This window comes from Limanda limanda, chromosome 23, assembly GCF_963576545.1.
Source record: "Limanda limanda chromosome 23, fLimLim1.1, whole genome shotgun sequence".
Classification (NCBI taxonomy): Eukaryota; Metazoa; Chordata; class Actinopteri; order Pleuronectiformes; family Pleuronectidae; genus Limanda; species Limanda limanda.
Window position 1 is genome coordinate 2241820 of NC_083658.1, and position 18781 is coordinate 2260600.

At 44.5% G+C, this 18781-nt stretch overlaps 1 protein-coding gene across 2 annotated transcripts; it reads right to left on the bottom strand.

Moving 5' to 3' along the window:
• Window positions 1–469: 469 nt before the first annotated feature.
• On the bottom strand, window positions 470–6923 carry LOC132996777 (poly(rC)-binding protein 3-like). 2 transcript variants are annotated; one of them, XM_061067134.1, is made up of 12 exons: window positions 6849–6923; window positions 6691–6714; window positions 6562–6594; window positions 6348–6464; window positions 5649–5780; window positions 5410–5538; window positions 4022–4096; window positions 2914–2955; window positions 1953–2031; window positions 1375–1427; window positions 616–785; window positions 470–524 (listed from the first exon to the last, which is right to left on the bottom strand). In XM_061067134.1, the coding sequence occupies exons 1-12, from the start codon at window positions 6921–6923 to the stop codon at window positions 470–472; spliced, it is 984 nt and encodes a 327-aa protein (XP_060923117.1). The 2 variants fall into 2 exon arrangements, with proteins under 2 accessions (XP_060923117.1, XP_060923116.1); XM_061067133.1 differs by having other exon boundaries at window positions 1953–2028; window positions 3953–4096.
• Between the last annotated feature and the right edge of the window lie 11858 nt (window positions 6924–18781).

The following is an 18781-nucleotide window of genomic DNA, read 5'->3' on the forward strand; positions in this document are numbered from 1 at the left end:
CCGATAGCATCACTGAGCAGCTGTAATATGCAAATATCTACGTTTCTACAAAAGTTCAATCTTTTTACGAGCACGTCTGATACTTTTAAATGTTCTATGACGCAGCACTGACAGAGAGAAAGAAGTAAAGCAATAGATAGAAAAGAAAGAAAGATGAACACAAGTTGTTCCTAATAAACATTCAACATGCTTCAACAGTTCTCTAAAAAAAAACAAAAAATACTAATCAACAGAGATTTCCTTTTTTGTAATTCTTTTTTGTGTTTTTTTATGATTTAATATTTGGCTCTCTGAAATATAAGTGAGCACCGAACCCTCCCCGATGTATAAACAGCTTTGAACCAGGGCGGGGGAGGTGCTCGGGTCTTTTTTTTCGGGGAGCCAGAGCCAGAGTCCGGAGGGCAGCATCAGGGTGGTCTGCGGTGGTCAGTCGTTGGAAGGGGCCAAACGGAGGAGCCAGTCGGGGGTCTCAGGATGTGGTCATGGAAGATGGGTCGTTCCACATGGCCGCCACGTCTCTGAACCTAAAGGAGGGGATTGAAACTGGAGAGTTAGAACCTCAAGTCCTCTGGTTTCCAGGACCAGACTCTAACCCCCGGTCCCCTGAGTGCTGACCTTGCGTTGATGAGGTACTGGGCCAGGCTGATGTTGGCGGGGGACCCTGTGATGGTGATCTGGCGCTCCGATGACCCTTCCATGGCGTTAGCAATTTTGATCTGCGCCCCAGACATCTGACGGATCTCGTTGATTTTGGTTCCCTGGCGTCCGATTATGCAGCCTATTAGCTGGGAAGAAAACGGGGGTTGGACTTAGGATGGCAAGAGCACGAGACGGACACAGATACACACACATCCTGACGTTTTCCCATTTGAGCAATAACCAGTCATCCTCAGCTTCTCTGTTTTTAACTTTACTCGGGTCCAACAAGTCTTTTTCTATTTAGGACATTCACTTTACACAGGCCACTGCCTCTGGCTGTGCTACATCTCCGCTGAGGAGAAGGAATCTCAGAAGCTGATCTGCTGTCACGTTGTGTTTGTGGAAACTTCAACAGGACGGAACCTCAACAGATAATCAGCCACAGTTCTTTGACATTGTGGGCCAACATTTGTGATTTTGGGGTTTGATCGCAGTTAGTTCCTGACATCGTGTAACTTCTTCACTTTCTGGTATGAGGACGCATTTGCAGATTCTTCTAAATACGCACTTTGGTTGCTGTTCTTGCAATCTCAGAATATTCTTCTCTGCTATTTGACGTTTCTTTAATTTAGACTTTATGCTTGTTTGTATCTTTCTTGTCATTTTTGCTTTCTCATGTAAATGTGTAGAATCTCTGTAAATCTCAGCAAATTGAAAGAGAAAAAATGTACTCACATCATTGGGAATGGTGAGTTCATGAGTACTGGCCTGGTTACTGGCATCCATACCTGCTGCTGGGGTCAAACAGGAATCAGACAGGGAAGAGAGGAGGGAAGGAAATAGAGTTTGGCACATTTAGGGAGTGAATAACAAGATGAAGTTCGCTCCTGGAGGCTTTTCATTCCTGTCTATCGACCGGTAGCTCTGGCTCAGCCCTGAGCAGAGCCTACATTCACTCACTGTATAAAATAACTGTCACCTGACAATGTGAATTCTACTCTGGATGAAAAGAAGCAACAACACTCTGAGGCTATTGAGTCGTTGAAAGAAAAGGTTGCTCAGGGGAAAAGCAAAGAACATAAGAACCCTCAACATCAACACGAGCAGACCACCAGCAGGCCATGTCAATGGCAGTGCACCACAGAGACCGTTAGGAGGAGAAGGACAAAAAGAAGAAGAAGAAAGAGAAAGGACAGAGACAGGAAAAGAAGAGAAAGAGAAGAAAAGGAGGAAGAGATTGTGTTTGTCTCTACAGGTAAAAACGAGAGAAGGAGCTTTGGTAAAAGAGGGTGGTCGTGTAGGTGGGTACGTACCGGGGAAGGCAGGGGTGGTCTGTCCGAGGGGGGTAAAGGGGGTTTGCTGCATAGCCAACTGGTGGAGCTTGCTCAACTGCTGAGGGGGGGAGGAGGAGGACAGCAGTGCTATGAGGTCATCGTTAAAAACACACTCACGCACACGCTGACACACACACACACACACACAGCTCTGTCCGAAATGCTACAAGAGTCAAAAGAGGATTCTGAGGAGAAGTAACAACACAGACAGGTGAAGGACGGAGAGAGAGAGAGAGAGACAGACAGAGAGAGAGAGAGACAGCAAGAGGAGAAGCTCATGAAGGACTTGGCCTGATGCTGGGATGATGCTGGAGAAGAGTGACCCTCAAGCCCCGCCCACCTTGGTTACTGTTCTATCAATCGTCCCATTGTAGAAACAGGGGCCTCCATATTTAAACTGATTCATTAATAGCTATTGAATTTGACCGTGCATGAACCATATTCCGGATTATTCCAAAACGTATATACTTTTGGAATCTAAGTATCTAGACTTACACTTTGATTAAAGGTGGTTTAACACTTTTGTCCAATTAGTAAACTTGGTGAGATGCAACCACGACAGCAGCTTGTTAAATCTATTTCTTCCGTTCTTTCATTGTTTCTCTTCTGGTTCTGATCTTGAATGAAATGCTTTGTGTCGACTGACATTCAAAAAAACAAATTAAAAGTTGTGATAAATTTCCTATTTCAAGCAAAGTCCCAGGAAAGCAGCAGCCACCAGGCCAAGCCCTTTGAGGTTCAGTGCCTAGAAGAGGGCTGGGGGGGGGGGGGGGGGGCAAGAGACAGAAAGGCTAGAAGATAGAGGATTCACATGTCAGAAAAAATAAAGAGGTATTAATATTAACAATTAATATTAATAAGGGTGGAGAGAGAGTAAGAAGAGCCTGCAACTCAGAGAGGAGTTTGCAGGGTGGACTTCCCCGTGGGGGGGGGCACTCACGTCAGGATGAGGGATGGCGTACTGTCCTTGGATGGTATAAGCCTGAAAACACGAGAAGAAGAAGTTAATATCACGTTCATATCTCATCAGGACAAGCACTAAAATACTGACTTTTAATTAAACACGTTAAATATAAAATATGTTAAGAATTAAGTTAAAAAAACTAAATGTAATTTGAGAAAATCCATAAATCAATGTCATTTCTACAACTCTTTATTTACACTTTGTTTTTACACGTTACAATCTATTCATCAATCAGATCCAGTTGAACTAAATCAATACGGGACACACAGACAGTGGGGGAGTGAGGGGGAGGGGGGGATCACAACTGAGCCAATTGTCATTTTTATGATCAATTAGTTGATTGCAAACATTTTGACTCTTAAACTAACGCATTCAATTAATTAATATAAGTAGGAAGGAATGCAAAAGGCCAATCAGAGGTTAATTGATCCTTTCATAGTGTTTTTAGACCATCTGCATTAAGTCTATTATAGTTTTAATTGTTTTAACTTCATTGATCACACAAAATCCAGGTGTTTAAGCAGCAGAAAACATGTGAAATAATGAAATAGAATCAAATAATTCAACAATCAGCAATGTAATGGAGATATTACTGAAATATAGAGCTGAAGTAATGAATCTATCAGGTAAGATAGGACACTTTATTAAAGCCAGGTGTGTTTACATTACAAACTGTGTGTGATGAAGGTTGAACAATCTGTAATAAAAGTAATAAATGTTCCTGCAGTATCTTTTAAAGTTGACATGAGGTTGTTCTTGTCTGTTCAGGTTGAACATGGAGATCACGAGCATCCTCCACCTCTTCTCATAATTAAAAGGTAAGTTGGCCAGGTTTCCATTTCTCCCTCTGTGTGTTTTATCTCAGTTCTGCTGTGAGTGGCTGGGGGGGGGGTGACAGTGAGGGGCACAGTAAACAGCAGTGATGGGTTCATGCTCGTCGGGGGTGGGGGTGGGAGGGGCAGTGGGGAGTGAGGAAAGGGGGGGAGAAGTGAGTAAAACCTGGCGTGACACTAACAGGCAGTGGCTGGTGCTGCAGTAAGAGGCTGAGGTTGGCTGTGGACGCCCCCAGCGGGTCTGCTCTTACCTGGCCACCTGAGAAAATGACAGGGGTGGAGGCAGGCTTGGGGCGGTAGGGGATGGTGGCACCTTTCGGTGGGGACTGAGGAAGAGGAGGGTAGAAGAAGGAGTGAGAGGTGGAGAGAGTGTTAGAGCCAGAGAGAAACAAGGGAGAGAGAGAGAGAGAGAGAGAGAAAGACGTTGCATTAAGTGAGACCAGAGGGACGGTGCCTCGGGACAGGAGTGCTCGTCACCGTGTGTGCATGCCGACGTGAAAACTCCAAATCAGTGCACCACTAAACGCAGATTCAGCTGGAACACCACTTTCAACTGGATAATGATGAGTCAACACACTGATTCTGAGATATATCTGGGGTCCACATTGATTCTAGAGACTTACGCTCAGGTCACATATCTCCTAGTATCCACGGTTGGTGCCATGGTGACGGCCCAATGGAGAACGGGCTGCGCAGATAGTTCAAATTAATGGTGCGAGAAGAAGAGAGACAACTAGAGAGCGTGCAGCCCAGAGATCAGAAGCATTATCCTGAGGGAGACACGTGTCTGAGAGGGAGTGGATTCAGTTCAAAACAGCTGAGTAAGCACCTGCTGTATTGATCTGCTGGGTGAGTTTTATTCAGAGTCCGAGTCGGCTGAGGTTCTCTGGCACTAAGCCTTCCGCAGAGATCAGCATCTAACGCGTCCACCACAGATCTGAAGCAAATCCTCAGATTCTTCAGCTTCTTTAAAAGAGTTCCAACCCGGGGGCGATATCCAGGAATCTCTTTATCACTTTCCTTGACTTTTTCACTCACTTTAAATACAGAATAATTCATGGATCTTGATGTTGTTAGTGTCCGTGTGGATCCAGATAAAACATTCGAGTAAAACTCCTGTTACCAGCACTGAGAAATGTAATGTGAGTTTAGAAATGAGGCTTGTTGTAATTCAAGGGGAACGATTTGTTCTAGTTCTGAATAACACTTCACCCAAAAAGATCAAATACACGAGCTGATGTTTCCTCTTATTGACAAAACATATAATCCTCTGTGTGTGTTTAGGTGTCTGATGAAAGAAATGCGTCAAAAGTAATGATTGGCAAAATACATACAATTAAACAAATGCATTAGAAGTGAAATTATAGTCAACAACAGCACATTTTACTACAGGACAGGTTTGGACACAGCAATTTAAACTGTTTTAAATATAATCCTTAAGATTTTCATATACTGAACCCCATTATTATCACATACAGCTGTTCAATGCATTTCTTCTCTTTGTAATATGATAACAATATGATATCCTCCCTATAAAGCTTTATGAGGAGAGTAAGTATATCAGATCATATTCATATCTTCTAATGTAATCCCTGTTAATACTGTTCCCTTGTTCACGTATCCCCCTTTCATTCTGTACCTCCAGCATCACCACACAGATCTGCTTGACACACTGGATGATGGCCTCGGGGGCCCCGGAGATGGTCACCGCCCGCTCGGTGGAGTTGGGGAGCATGTCCCCTGCAACCTGCACCTGAGCCCCTGTGGACTGGAGGTAAGAAGGAAACACACGCAGATTTATATTAGATAAAGTTTTATTGATCCTGCTCCAGTAGGAAAATGGAGATAAGATCGTTTAAAGGCTTCTTTATTGTGCACCTCTCTCATTTCTTTGATTTTGGAGCCTCCCTTCCCGATGAGGGAGCCGCACTGGCTGGCTGGGACCACGAGCCTCAGGGTCACTGGTGGTTTACTGGTGGCTGGACTGTTGCTCATGGAATTGATTATATCCTGAGGGGAGGAGGGGAAAAACTCAGGTTTCATCAGATATAGAGAACTCAAACGTTAATGCAAAACACTTCCTTTAAATTGCTGAATGGAAATACTGTTTGAATATTTCAGCAACAACACAAATGCATAGTTTATTGTGTGTGTCTGTGTCCACTCTGCTGAGCTCGGTGCCTCTGTGGCCCGTACGCTCTCATCCTGGCTCGGGTTTGCGTTTAGTGTTTCAACACTTTGGCTCGGTCGGGCTGAGACGGCCTCAAATCAAAACACAGAACTGGCCCTCGTTCAAAAAGTGCTGCAAGGTTAGATCAGCACATTTCTGTCCTACATAACAAGGCCAAGCCTGCTTTGTATTCCATTTGGGTATGAGTCAGAAAACCTGCTGAAGCACAGCTCTGGTGAGATCATGTCCTTTGATTTTTGCACAAAACATACAAGATGCTTTTTGAGATTCTTCTTTTGTTACAGGTCGAAATCATCTTTTTTCCTGCAGATAAAATACTAAAATGCAGGATTTTGACTTGTTATATCCTCGTAGTTGAATCACTGTAGTGAGAAACAAGTTGCTACCTCCTCAAACTTGTAGGCGATCATAGCAAAGGCCTTGAAGATGGCGTCTGTCGGCCCGGTGATGGTGACTATCCGCTCAGGGCAGTTTCCCTCTGAGATGTTGATTCGGGCTCCGCTCTGCAGAACAAACACACAAAAGATAAACCATAAACCACCAAGGTCTGTGATGAGTTTCTCATTCTTACTAGAATATTTGCAGGAATGTTAAACTCACGTCTTCACGCATTTTCTTCACCGTTTCTCCTTTCTGAAAGAGAAGAAACCACATTGAGATGCTTGGTGTGTTTCCTCCAGGGGAAGATGATGGTTACCAGGGTTTGTTTGTGGTGTGGGTGATAAATACCTTTCCTATGATGCTTCCAACCTCCTGCACAAACACAACACAACATCGTCAGGTGAGTTTCAGCCACAGGGACCTTGAGAAACCAGCAGCTTGCTTTTGACAGATAAATATAGAAAGTTACAGAGTAGGAAGGTGAATCTAAGATGTGTTTTTATTACCTTTCCGTGCATCAGCAGCCGGATGGTGAGGGTCACATTCAGTCCACCCTCTGATTGGACCTTAATGGGCTCCATGTTGGGATTGGATGTGAAGGAATAAGGGGCGTGATCACGTGAGAGAGGTTCAAGGGCCAACGCGAGTGGGATGGTGGAGTCAGCCAACCGGTCACCTTCAGATATTAAAACAGAAATAAATTAACATATATGTGAAATTGCAGGGTAGCATTGTTGAATGGTTTAAATGTTAAATTTAATAAATATAATGGCGTCACACATGTATTGCTGCTGTGGGAATATAGAGATAAAATCTGTGTTCCCCAGGATGACATTAAAATGTAGGTCAGCATATGTCTCTGCAGTCGAGAGTTATATTTATTTATATCCAGCTCGTTTCAGCCGGAGCTCCTCAAAGTGACAGGTGAAGGGATGAGTCAGGCAGTGCTGCGTAGAGACCACTAGAGGGCGCTCCAGTCTGTAATCTGACTCCCTGACAGTGTGGAATATTAACATGAAGAGCAGTCACGTTAATCTGGTACATTTTTATTATTTATACATAATAAATGTTTATTTATTTGCCTGTTTTTACCCTGATTTAGTCAGTGGTTCCTGGTGATGACAAAAATGAGGATTAGCTTTTTAAATTATGCAGATTTAAAGCATATATCATAAATATTAGACATAAATGATAAAATGCAGGTTTCTCTTGAACCAGAAATCAGCAGTTTCAAAGACGTTGGGTAAAGATAATAAAATAAGACCCTGAAAGATCTTATGTGGAGAGAAAAGCTCCTGAAGCAGTCGACCTTGACTGAAGACGCTGATAATATCACCGTCGCTGTGAGAACATTTAAATTTATATTTAAACATATTTTTTCTCCTCCCCTGTGCAATTGGTAGTTTTATCTATTTCTGATCGATAACTACGACTGATAAATTGCAGTTTAAATTACAAATAATTTAGGAGAAACAGTTTCAACTCTAAAAACTTGCTGGACAAAGTCACTTCAACATCCTGGGACGTAGTTTAGTGACTTGTTTAATAAAGTTTGTTGCTTTATACTTTTTAAAATTGAGTCTAACTTGCAGCTGATTTAATTCTGAAATCATTTAAACCTGCACATGAAGCAAGGAGAGTTTAAAAGGTGTAAAAGGAACCTCGACTGGTTTCTGATTCATTCATTTGACCGGTTTTAAGCTCCAGTTCCCGCTGAGCTGATCAGGTGTTTATGTTTTTCCAACTGGACCCGCACATATGTTGAAAAACAAATAATTTCTGGCCCCAGAAATCGCTCTAATCTCGGCTGCATGCACGTTGGTGGGAGGCCAGCGGAGGTTCGACAGATAAGGACAGGGATTCTGTGGCCAGCTGTCTCTCCAATCTCCCAGAGGAGACCAGATTACATAAAAAGCCTTAATCCGGGTTTAAGACCCAAGCCAGCGGTGCAGGTCCGCTCCAGGGGCAGGAGGGGGGGGCGGAAATAAAGCTTCCAAGACTGAGGATGGGATTGGAGCTGACACTGATGATGGATGGCACAGAATCATCCTCTGTCAAGACGACCCAGTGAGGTTTCAGGGGCCAACGAAGTTCTTAAAGAAGTGACGTGAGAGCCAGGATTTATTTTTGTACGATCCCGGACTACGTTTATATTTAGTGCGCGCTTTCTCTGCTCGTGCACGATAATAAACGGCCCTTTAAATATATATATTCATCCTCAAGGAGCGTCTCTTGGCCGTGATTAAGACTCTGGGATGCTGCTGTGTAGATTTAGGTCAACAGGAAGGAGCGTGTTGGACCTCGGAGACGAAGGAGGTCAGCGTTCAGAGCTCGATCTGAATAGTTGTCGTCCTAGACACGACTTCTGCTCATACGTCCTGTAGCAGAACAGAATCAGGTCAAGGCCTCGTGATTCATTTGCCCCGATGGGCGAAAACCTTCCAGCAGTTTTCTTTTAGGGTCTGAATTTATAAAACAAAAAATCTATATTCTCCCGCCCTGTGTCCACTTCTGTTTCAGACGTTCTGCACGTGCATCGACTTCTGTGGTTTTCCCCCTGATTGTGTCTCTGCTAATCAGGCAGGAAGTTGGCGATGGGGGCGAACGAGAAACGCAGAGAGAGAGAGAGAGAGGGAGAGCAGGGAATTTTTTCATGACATCTGACGGGGAAAGTGGGTCACGCTCGGCGTTGCAGAGCTGCTAGCCTCCTCCTCTATGGCGGCTATTGAATTAATCACGCTTTACGCTCGGCTGGACAACGCAGTGCACAAAATGGCTCCCCCACCTCCCCCCCGTCACATCCCCCCCCGCCTCCCATCTCTCCCTGCGTCTGCTCGGCGCTCGCCACAGAAAAGACTCGTGCACTGCTCTTGAAGAACTTGAGGTCTCTTCCCTTTCTGTGCCGTCGTCCCGCTTTGTGTGCGGCTCACAATGAGAAGATGCTGCTGTTGTGCAGAAGCACCGGTGTGGAAGGGATGGGAAAACACATCTGGACAAATGGAGGGAAAAGCTAATTTATGTGCAGCTGTACGACACGTGGAAATACATAACTTCAAACATGAACACAGATAAGTGTCTCAAGGCATTTTTAACTGAATTGAATGTTTTTTTAAATTCTTCTATGTCTGAACTCTGACAGGAAGGAGGCCGAGGTGGCTCATTACAGCCGTGTGCATGTAGAGGTGGACGTCCCTCTCTGTTGACTCGGCCCTGAACTCCAGGTTGAGAGCGGCTGCACAGCTAAGTGTCAATCAACTCACTCTGACCCACATGGTCCACATCGCTCTGCAGCTCGGGTCCGGGAAAGGGTTTCAAATCAAGAAAAACTGCGGCAAATATCAAAAAGAGAAGGATGTTGCTCCCGAAGCAGGTTTTAAAAGAAGGAGAAAATAATTTCTGCTTTATTTATTCAGTTTTAAATCATCTTTAATTGGCAAATCACTTCACATGCTGGTACAAAAATGTAGGAAATGTAGAAAATTACGGATTAAGTCCCTTTGAGTGTGATTTATGTATTTTATTTAAATAAATCACATTCAGGGAAGAATTTACTGCTCAAGTTGCAGCGGAACTACAAATGTTATGTTATATTTTATTCTGATGATCTCTTCTCTCACCGAGTCTGATTAAACATTAAGTGATTTCTTCACTCATGTGGGTAAATTTAGATGATTTTGAGAAGCAAAAACAAATGCAAAGCTTAAAAGAATTAATAGAATCCATTATTCTAGCAGAAAACACTAAAATTCTAGACCTAAGCCCAAAAAGATAAAGTCCAATGAAAGGAATATAACATTATGTAATACCAGACTAATGGAGTGTTTCCTGCAGGTCGCATGTGTTGAAAATCCGTGATCACAATCTCACTGTTGTCGTGCAATCATCACCCGGATAGAAATAGAAAAGAGGGAAAGAGAGAGAGACGCAAAATCATGTAAAGAAAATCATTAAATGGACGTCTGGCACGTCTAATCTGAGCCAAAGCTCCTGTCATCTGTTCGTCCTAATCCACATATCTACAGATATGTCATAATGACGTTTTGATATAAAACCCTCCATCACCGTACAAGCTGAGCGGAAGCTGCAGAGGTTTGTGACGAGAGCTTCACCTCCGAGCTTTTAAATGAAGGATCTCAGTGATTTAGTGTAAAAACAAGGAGTTCGAGTTCGAGTAATTCACTTATTGCCGTGAGAAAGTTAAATGTACGAATGTGAAATACGTGTCAGAGAATTGAGTGAACCGACTTTTCTGGTTGCGATGGTTTTTGGTCACAATGTGTGTAACGTACGCAAGTGTTTGTGTGATGAGCACACACTCACAAATACCACTCCTCGAAAACGGAACCTCTAATAGTTTCCTATCCGTCCTGATGCAGTTTTTCCCGGATCTTGCTAAATCCCAAATAAGTTTATCTGTATTTCAGATCTTTCGGAAGAAGGCGTCCGAGTCTCAGCACTTTTAGTTGAGTTAGAGTTCTTTTTATTTCTCCCTCTGTTTATTATTTCTGCCTCAGTTCACGTTCATGTCCTGTTTTCCGTAAATAAAAAGAAAGAAAGGTCAGTTTCAAGGTGAAGGATGACGTGAAGGCAAACTGTCCCGCTTTGAAACAAGCTCCATTTAAAGAAAGGGATCAATCTATTCATACTTTTATTTTCTGTAAATCTTCCATTATGGGCATTTTAAAAATGGTCCTCTCTGTTTCTCAGCCGTGGAATATCTCCGCACCAATGAAAAACATCCCCATGAATGTGAAACTAGACCAAGGATCACAGGAGGATTTCTTGCTCCTGTTGTTATCAGGTTTTATATTAACGGTGAAGAGTTGGGACTGCGTGTGTGTGCAAGGGAAAAGGTTCTCTTGTAACGCAGCCAACCCACGACCGGCCTGTGGTGCATGTAGGGCAGCAGCGGGGGGGGGTGGGGGGGGCACAGAGGGTGACCTGGATGATCCATATGTTTCCACAGGATCTCGTCTGCATGGATGAGTCCTGCACGCTTCCAGGACCTTTTGGCACTTTTTTTAAGGCCACATTCCCGGAGCAAAACACTTCTGGTAGACAAAGTTTGTGACTGGGGGGGGTGGGGGGGATACGGGAATGAAGAATCTGAGGGTGTGGGGGGGGGAATAGAAACTGTCGGCAGATCACGATCAGAGGAAATGGAGTTCCTGAGTCTGGAGGTCTCCGCCCTCGGTTCACCGGGATGTGAGCAGCTCTCGTCTGGCTTTTGTTTGTACGTGGCGCGGCGGCGTGGGGGGGGGGGGGCGTCCACCGTATCGGCCTTCCTATGCGCCCGCGATGACAGAGCTCTCTGAAGAGCTGTCAGGCCGCATCAGCAGCCCAGCGTCCTGATGGCTCAGCCCCCCGATCACAATCAGAGCCGCGGCCGCCGCATCCTCACCACGAGCCTCAGATCGGAGGAGGAGGCGGCGAGCGAGGGCGACACGAGGGGCCGGCGCTCGCCAAGCGGCTTTAAAAGTACCTCATAGAGAAGTGCACGTTCACAGAGAAGTGCACGTTGGCCTGGCGTCGTCAAAACCGTGGGGGGTGGGGGCGCCGGCGAGCGCAGGCACACCATGTTGTGCTGGGAATGCGGCGCTAAGAGCCCAGCGTTAAGTCGGCCATTTTAGATTTGCCACAATTTGTAATGTGAGATCACTGCTTGTCACAAAGTCATGGCGTCCGTACGTGGCAGCTCCTCAGCGGCGCTCACGCAGGAACGGAAACCGAGAGCGCGGCGCCTTTCCTCTGCGGCTTCGGCGAATCGCTGCCGGGAAAACCTGTTTCTCTCCGTTTTCCCCTCGTTGCTCTATACTCTATATTTCTAGAATCCTCTGCTTCAGGAGGATCACACGTGTAAAAGCAAACATCACTTTCACTGATGATCCCACGAAGATGTTTCACCCAAACAAAGGAGTTCATTGTCTGCGTGAATAAGTCAAATTCGGCGTTTACGCTCTTGAGCTAACGACGGATGACATTTTTGAGAATCAGGTCATCAGCGGTGCTAATACCAGCGTGAGGATAATTGGAGTAATGACCACCGGGAGGATCTGGTTTTAATTCCACTGATTCTACGTTTTCATCCCCACAGTGAAACCGCTCCGTGCAGCTTGGCGGCGTCGAACGTGTCCTCGACCACTTCTCATCGGGTTCATTCTCCGCCGCGTTCGCCGCTAATTCTGCAACAATGAAAACTCCTCGAGCTCAATCAGCGCCGCGGACAATGACCACGCAAACAATGACAATCAACAGACCCAAGAAAAGCAGAATCGACTGACCAGAAAATTGACTATTCTCTGGGGAGTGGGGGGGGAAACCAAAATCCTTCCTCGCCGCATGCCGTCACCTAATTGGGACGCGGCGAGGGGAACTTCCGAAAATGTTAACTTGATCTACTTGGAATAACCGAATTAGATAACGAGTCAATAGGTGGCGTCACGGGTCGTTAGGATCCTGACGATTCTCGACTGCGGCGAAGTTAGCGAGTTAATTAATTATTGATGTCGTTCCCCGACTGCGCGTCGCACGAGTTTTTGATGCGTTTTATCCACAAGTACACAAGAGTCAGTTTGTCATTTAAATTTAAAAAATAATAAAATTCTGCATTTCAGTGCTTTAATTCTAGAAAGAGATTCTACGTGTTTTCAGAATGATTCTTCGTAAAGAGCGAGAAAAGAGAGAGAGAGAGTTTTACCTTAATGTTGCTCAGGACGCAGCAGGCGACGACCACTTTCAGCGACGCAGGATTAAAAATCGCACAGAGCAAATAATTTTTTTTCCCCTCTTCCTTTTGCTCTGCCCAGGACAAACGCTGCCGCCCGATTGGTCCCGAGCCGCCGGGTCACGTGAGCGACCACGGGACCACGTGACGCCCGCGGAAGTTATAAGATGCAACGAAAAACGCAGCGGCGTCCTCAGTGAGCGCAGGTTCGATGCCGCACTGTTTGGTGTCGAGTGTAAATAGGGTCGTATGATGAGGCGTAATCTGGGTGACCATCGCCCACCGCCCCCCCCCCCCCCCGTTGGCCGCCTCCCCCCCCCCCCTTTCCCTGCCACTGCAAACAAAAGGGAGGCATGCCCACTGAGGCACACGGGCATCGGGGGGGGGGGGGGGCACGTCTGGGGACGAGGTGGCCTGGATCAGAACTGGAGCCTCGGGGGGCACTCGTGTCCCGGGGTGGGGGGGTGGGGGGGTCGTGCACCCCCCCAAAACTCCAGCGAGCTCTCGACCTTGTTGATGACGACAACGCAAACGAAAGTAACTTTGTGTGCGAGTGATGACTGATCTACTGAGGTTCAGATCTACGTGTTCGTGGTGTCGGGTCAGTTGAGGAACTTTTCGGGGTTAAACCAAACACACTCGTACACACACCAACACACACACACACACACACACACAGCTGTGCACAAACACACCACTGTTACATGCATATCCTCTCCATCCTCTCTGCTTTTTAATCTGCTTCTGTGTGTGTTTGTGCGCCCGTGTGTGTGTGTGTGTGTGTGTGTGTGTGTGCAAGTGTGTGTGTGTGTGTGTGCAGAATTACAGAGCTTTGGAGGCTTCCCATCCAGATTTTCCAATCCAGCACAAATCCAGCCCTCATGTCAGAGCTTTAATCTGACGCTCTGAGGGTTCGACGGCAGCAGAACGTCGGAGGAGCTGCCAGGGGAAAGCAAACCGTGGGGTGATGCTGTGTGGATTAGGGCCAACGCACACAATGAAGAGACGTGTTTCACCTCATTGTCGATTGTGTTCATTCTGCACAGATGCTGTCAGAGCAAAAAATCCAGGATTCGTCCTGAAATGAAAGATGTAGGTATACAGGCTTTCATGATGTTTGCACCTATAGTCCAGGCAAAGTAGCCCATTTTGGAGCCAAAAATAGAAGTAATTGTAAAAGAATTTTTTTCAGCATAGATTATTTCTATGAGGTGTCCAGAACAACATACTGAAAGTCCTAAGAAATCCTAGTTGAGGAAATATGTTTAATTCTCATCAATGTGCCTATAAGGCAACAATACACCCCAAAAAGACTATTTTTTTCCTTTACTCAAATCAAAATGAAACTTTACACAATGAAAGTAGACATGAAACGTAACATTTTTTGTATTACAAGTTTCTTTGAAAATTAATTTATGTATGTATTTGTAATACATATGATTGGTGTTTGCCTATGCAAATTAGGACATATTCAATAAGTGTGGAGCTCATGTGCTAGTCAAATTCATTTCAAAAGAAACTTGTAATACAAAAAATGTTACGTTTCATGGTAACTTTCATTGTGTAAAGTTTTATTTTGATTGGAGTAAAGGAAAAAAATAGTCTTTTTGGGGTGTATTGTTGCCTTATTGGCACATTGATGAGAATTAAACATATTTCCTCAACTAGGATTTCTTAGGACTTTTAGTATGTTGTTCTGGACACCTCATAGAAATGATCTATGCTGAAAAAAATTATTTTACAATTAGTCGGTCGTAAAACGCTACTTTGCCTGGACTACTATGCAACACAAAATGGTTTCCATGCCTTTACCCCCCCACCCGGCTGTTAAATGGCCCGTGGGATGAAGTACAAATAGAGCATTAAATCTGCTCCACATTGAATTGAAAGAGGAAATTAGAGTCTGGTGTAAAAACTGAGGGTCACGACGAAATAGAATCTGTTTCATATTCTGAGCGACGTCCTCAAAACTGCAAAACCAGGAGTGGGTGGGAGGAGCCCTGGATTTAAAAAAAGAAACAAGTTTACATAACGTGTAATTGTCTGATCTTCATTAGAGCTCAATGCATCCAGAGCTTTGAGATTTCATCTCTAAAAGTTATACGACTGAAATCATAGATAATTCTCTGCGTATGAATCGACAGCGTTTGACCCTCGTTTGAAGGGAAATTGAATCGTAGTCGTCGCTCAGTCCTGTTCAACGACGCCCACCTTCAGGTCAAAGGTCAAAGCTCTCACCGGTGAGGATGTGGGGGGGGGGGGGGGGGGGGGGTCTGGGAGTTTAGCACCAAGATGGCAGATTATTGGAACGCTAGGGGCTGGGGCAGCTCCCATGGCCCCTATAAGTTGACTAACCCGCCCCCCCACCCCCCTGTCTGCCTGCTCATGCCCTCCAGCAAGGTGATGAACCCAGGCTGGTCCCCCACCCCCCACCCCCCTTGCCCCCCACCCCCCCAACACCACTGATTACCACCCCGCCTCGTACAGAGCTTGTCCTCACAGCCACCCATGTCTCCGATCAGGGAGCCGGGTCCTAATGGAGGCAGACGGGCGTGAAGGAGAGAGTGAGGGATTTCACAGTGAGGGTCAATCGCTCTGATTGTTGATGAGAGGAGGAGGGGGGGGGGGGGGGGAACAAAAGGGGGTCTGCGTCGACCCCACAGAGCAGCAAGGAAGATCTACTTTTGGCCCTGGTGGTGGAGGGATCTCTAGGTTGTGTATTGAATTTCATAATCTTAGAAGTCTTGGAATCTAGAAAGATCTGCAAACGCATCAAATATTAGAGGAGTGAGATTATTATATGATGAGAGGGGGGGGAAAAAACAAAGCATTTAAAAGCGGGTCAGGCAAACAGAAGAGTGTTCATTTTGGCTGTGAGCTGTTCCGGCCTCACTCCCTCTGCTCAGGAATCGATGTGGTTTTTCCACGTGTGAGCGCGTGATGCTCTGATGTCAGGAACCTGGACGGCAGCCACACAGGGCGTCAGGCCCAGTACATATCAGTCTGTGGTCCCAACTAGGGTTGCAAAGTTCCGGGAGTATTCAAAGTGGGAAACTTTCCATGGGAATTAACGGGAATATACAGGAATTAACAGGAATTAACAGGAATATACGGGAATTGACGGGAATAAACTGGAAATGTTGTGGGGAATTTATACTAACTGTATTTACCTTGTCATATACAGACATAAATATAAACATTTTGTTTTGTCATAGGCTGATTTGAGCCCTGAGGAAACTTTGGGCACTTGACTATATGCTTCTGCATCGTTGTGTCATTCTTAACATAGGTCTTTGCACAGTATTTGCAAATGTACACAGCCTTTCCTTCTACATTGGATGGGGTGAAATGTCTCCACACATGAGAGAGTGCACGTGGCATTGTTCTGTAGAATAAGATGAGAACAAAGTTTGTAAAAAAACACTAATGCAATGCCAGAGATATAAATAGTTAGCCAAACAATTGGAATCGTCTGTAAAAATATTTTACAATTGATGGATAAATGAATGGAAATAGTCTAGATGAACAGATGAACAATCCTCAATCAGCATGCTAATATATTTTCCCAGTAATATCATGGAAACTTACCTGACTAGTCCTTCACTCTACAGCAGGCCTCAGTAGCCCTGCTGTAGAGTGAAGCATGCTGGGAGTTATCTGTGCATGTGATGGAAGAATGCACAGTGGAGGGTTGAAACTCAACGTTCCATACATCTTTAAAATAGAGTTTTGAATGATTTTTTTATTGCTCAGCGTTTAATTTGCGTACATTTTTAATATTTTTTTCAAAATTCCCGAGCTTAACTTCCCATGGAAAGTTTCCGGAAATTTACCGGAAACTTTCCGCCCCTTTGCAACCCTAGTCCCGACACACAGTTTAAACACAGTGGTTCGAACCTGTTTGAGTCGTGTGCGTGAGGAGATCCTGTTGGAGAATGTTCCAGCTCCTGATCTCAGATCCATCCGCTTCCAAAGTGAAGCTACATATGTAAATTCCACATTCGGGAATCTTAACAAAGCCCAAAATGTTGGTTGTAGTCGCAGTCAGGGGAATGAAATCAATCATATTTTATTCAGTTACATATCTGAGGCGTTTCTGTGTTGATTGTTTGAAGTTCTGATCAAATTGGTGATTTAAAATGGTTCTTTAATCCGTTTTTCCCTCTTCACTGAAGCGAATTGTGGAAAAAACCTGTTTATATTTGACGACTTGTGTGTTTTTCTTGTTAAGTCGATTTATTGTTGGATTGTTTTGTTCCTGCTCACGTTGCTATTTTTATCTTTTACAAAGCCCGAGGCTGCGAGTGTGATTAAGAGACATTAAAATTCACTTGACTTTGAACACAGAAAATTAAAATTCTACCTCTGGGGCCGAACGATGGATTTAACCCTCTGTGCTGTTAAAAATTATATTTACTATTTCCTCTCAATGCTCAATTAATACATCCCCTAATGAAAAGGAAATCTTGCTTTGCCCTGTAAAGAGCTTTAACATGTTTTCAGCAATATAATTCCTCATATTAGATGTAGATTCCCATTCTTGTTCAGTAACCTTCACCAGTGTCTCCTCTGACATTTAAATTCAACACTTTGGGCACAAACTTTCTTCTGCTGCTGCTCATTATTCCATATCCAACAGAAAAGTGACGAACTAAAAATGATTAGAAGTAACAGACAGACAAATAAAAGATGAGATAGGACAGCGAACAAGTTTGACTTTTGTTTAAAATGTCAGTAAATTTCAACTTTTATCTGTTCGTGCTTAAATCTGTAAAGTGATGGTATTTCTTTGGCAGCTGCTCTTCTGTATCAGCGCTGTCGTTTTGACTCCCAACGGAAACCACATGTTCTTACACAATGCTTCAACAATATACCTTTTCCTAATATTATATTAGTTCTATTGCACAGCTCTAGGATTCATCCTCTGGGAATCATGAATATCACAGCTCTCCCTCCACGTGACCATTTCACCTTTGAACTGTATCCATGACAACAAGCATAAAGAAAAGACGCAAACAAATTTGTTAAATGTAAAAAGCGATGAAGCGCCATCTTTTCTAGTTTGGTTTTGCATTTGATTTTTGTTTTGAGATATTTCAGTCCAAGGTGAGGTTCAAGGTGAACAACTCATAGAAAAAACGACTTTGCCATTAATGTGAAAGGTTAACAATACCTTTAAGTTCTCTTAATATTCATTATTATCAATATTCGCATAGTTTTGTGCAGGAAATGAGAGTAAAAGTAATAACCACAGAGACTGAAATCTGTACTTGAACATGAATAAGTCCATGATTCAGAAAGAGGCCGTTTTATAACGTGTAACTCGCCTCCTTTGTGTTTACCAGTTTTTCCCCGGGAGCCGAACTGCAGCACTCAGTGTCTTCAGCACAATAAAAGCTCTGAAAGCCTCCGTGCACAACTGGAGCTGAGCTGCTCCACACAAAGCAGCTCCGTGCTCCTAATGGAAAATATGGCCTGACCCTCTCCGCTGATGTGGTCAATGCAGCCATTAATGGACACACTCCGCCCCCCCCCACCCCCGGCTAAAACCCATGATGAATACACTTCTGTTTGGTGAAGGAACTTTCTGGGTCCAGCTCCTCTGGGCTCAAACGCCGTGTTCTTTCTTTGTTAGCGTGCAAAACACAAACACAAGATGCAGGATACAATGTGCAGCAAGTTCAGCTTTCTAGTTTAGTTTGTCACACAAAGGGG

What these genes read in the sequence shown, in the direction of transcription:
- LOC132996777 (XM_061067133.1), bottom strand. Translation starts at nt 6,923, where the DNA reads ATGGAGCCCATTAAGGTCCAATCAGAGGGTGGACTGAATGTGACCCTC. An exon ending in TTGGAAGCATCATAGGAAAG is followed by an intron (nt 6,595 to 6,690) that starts GTATTTATCACC and finishes CTTCTCTTTCAG; the next exon opens with AAAGGAGAAACGGTGAAGAA. An exon ending in CAGTACCTCATCAACGCAAG is followed by an intron (nt 525 to 615) that starts GTCAGCACTCAG and finishes CCCCTCCTTTAG; the next exon opens with GTTCAGAGACGTGGCGGCCA.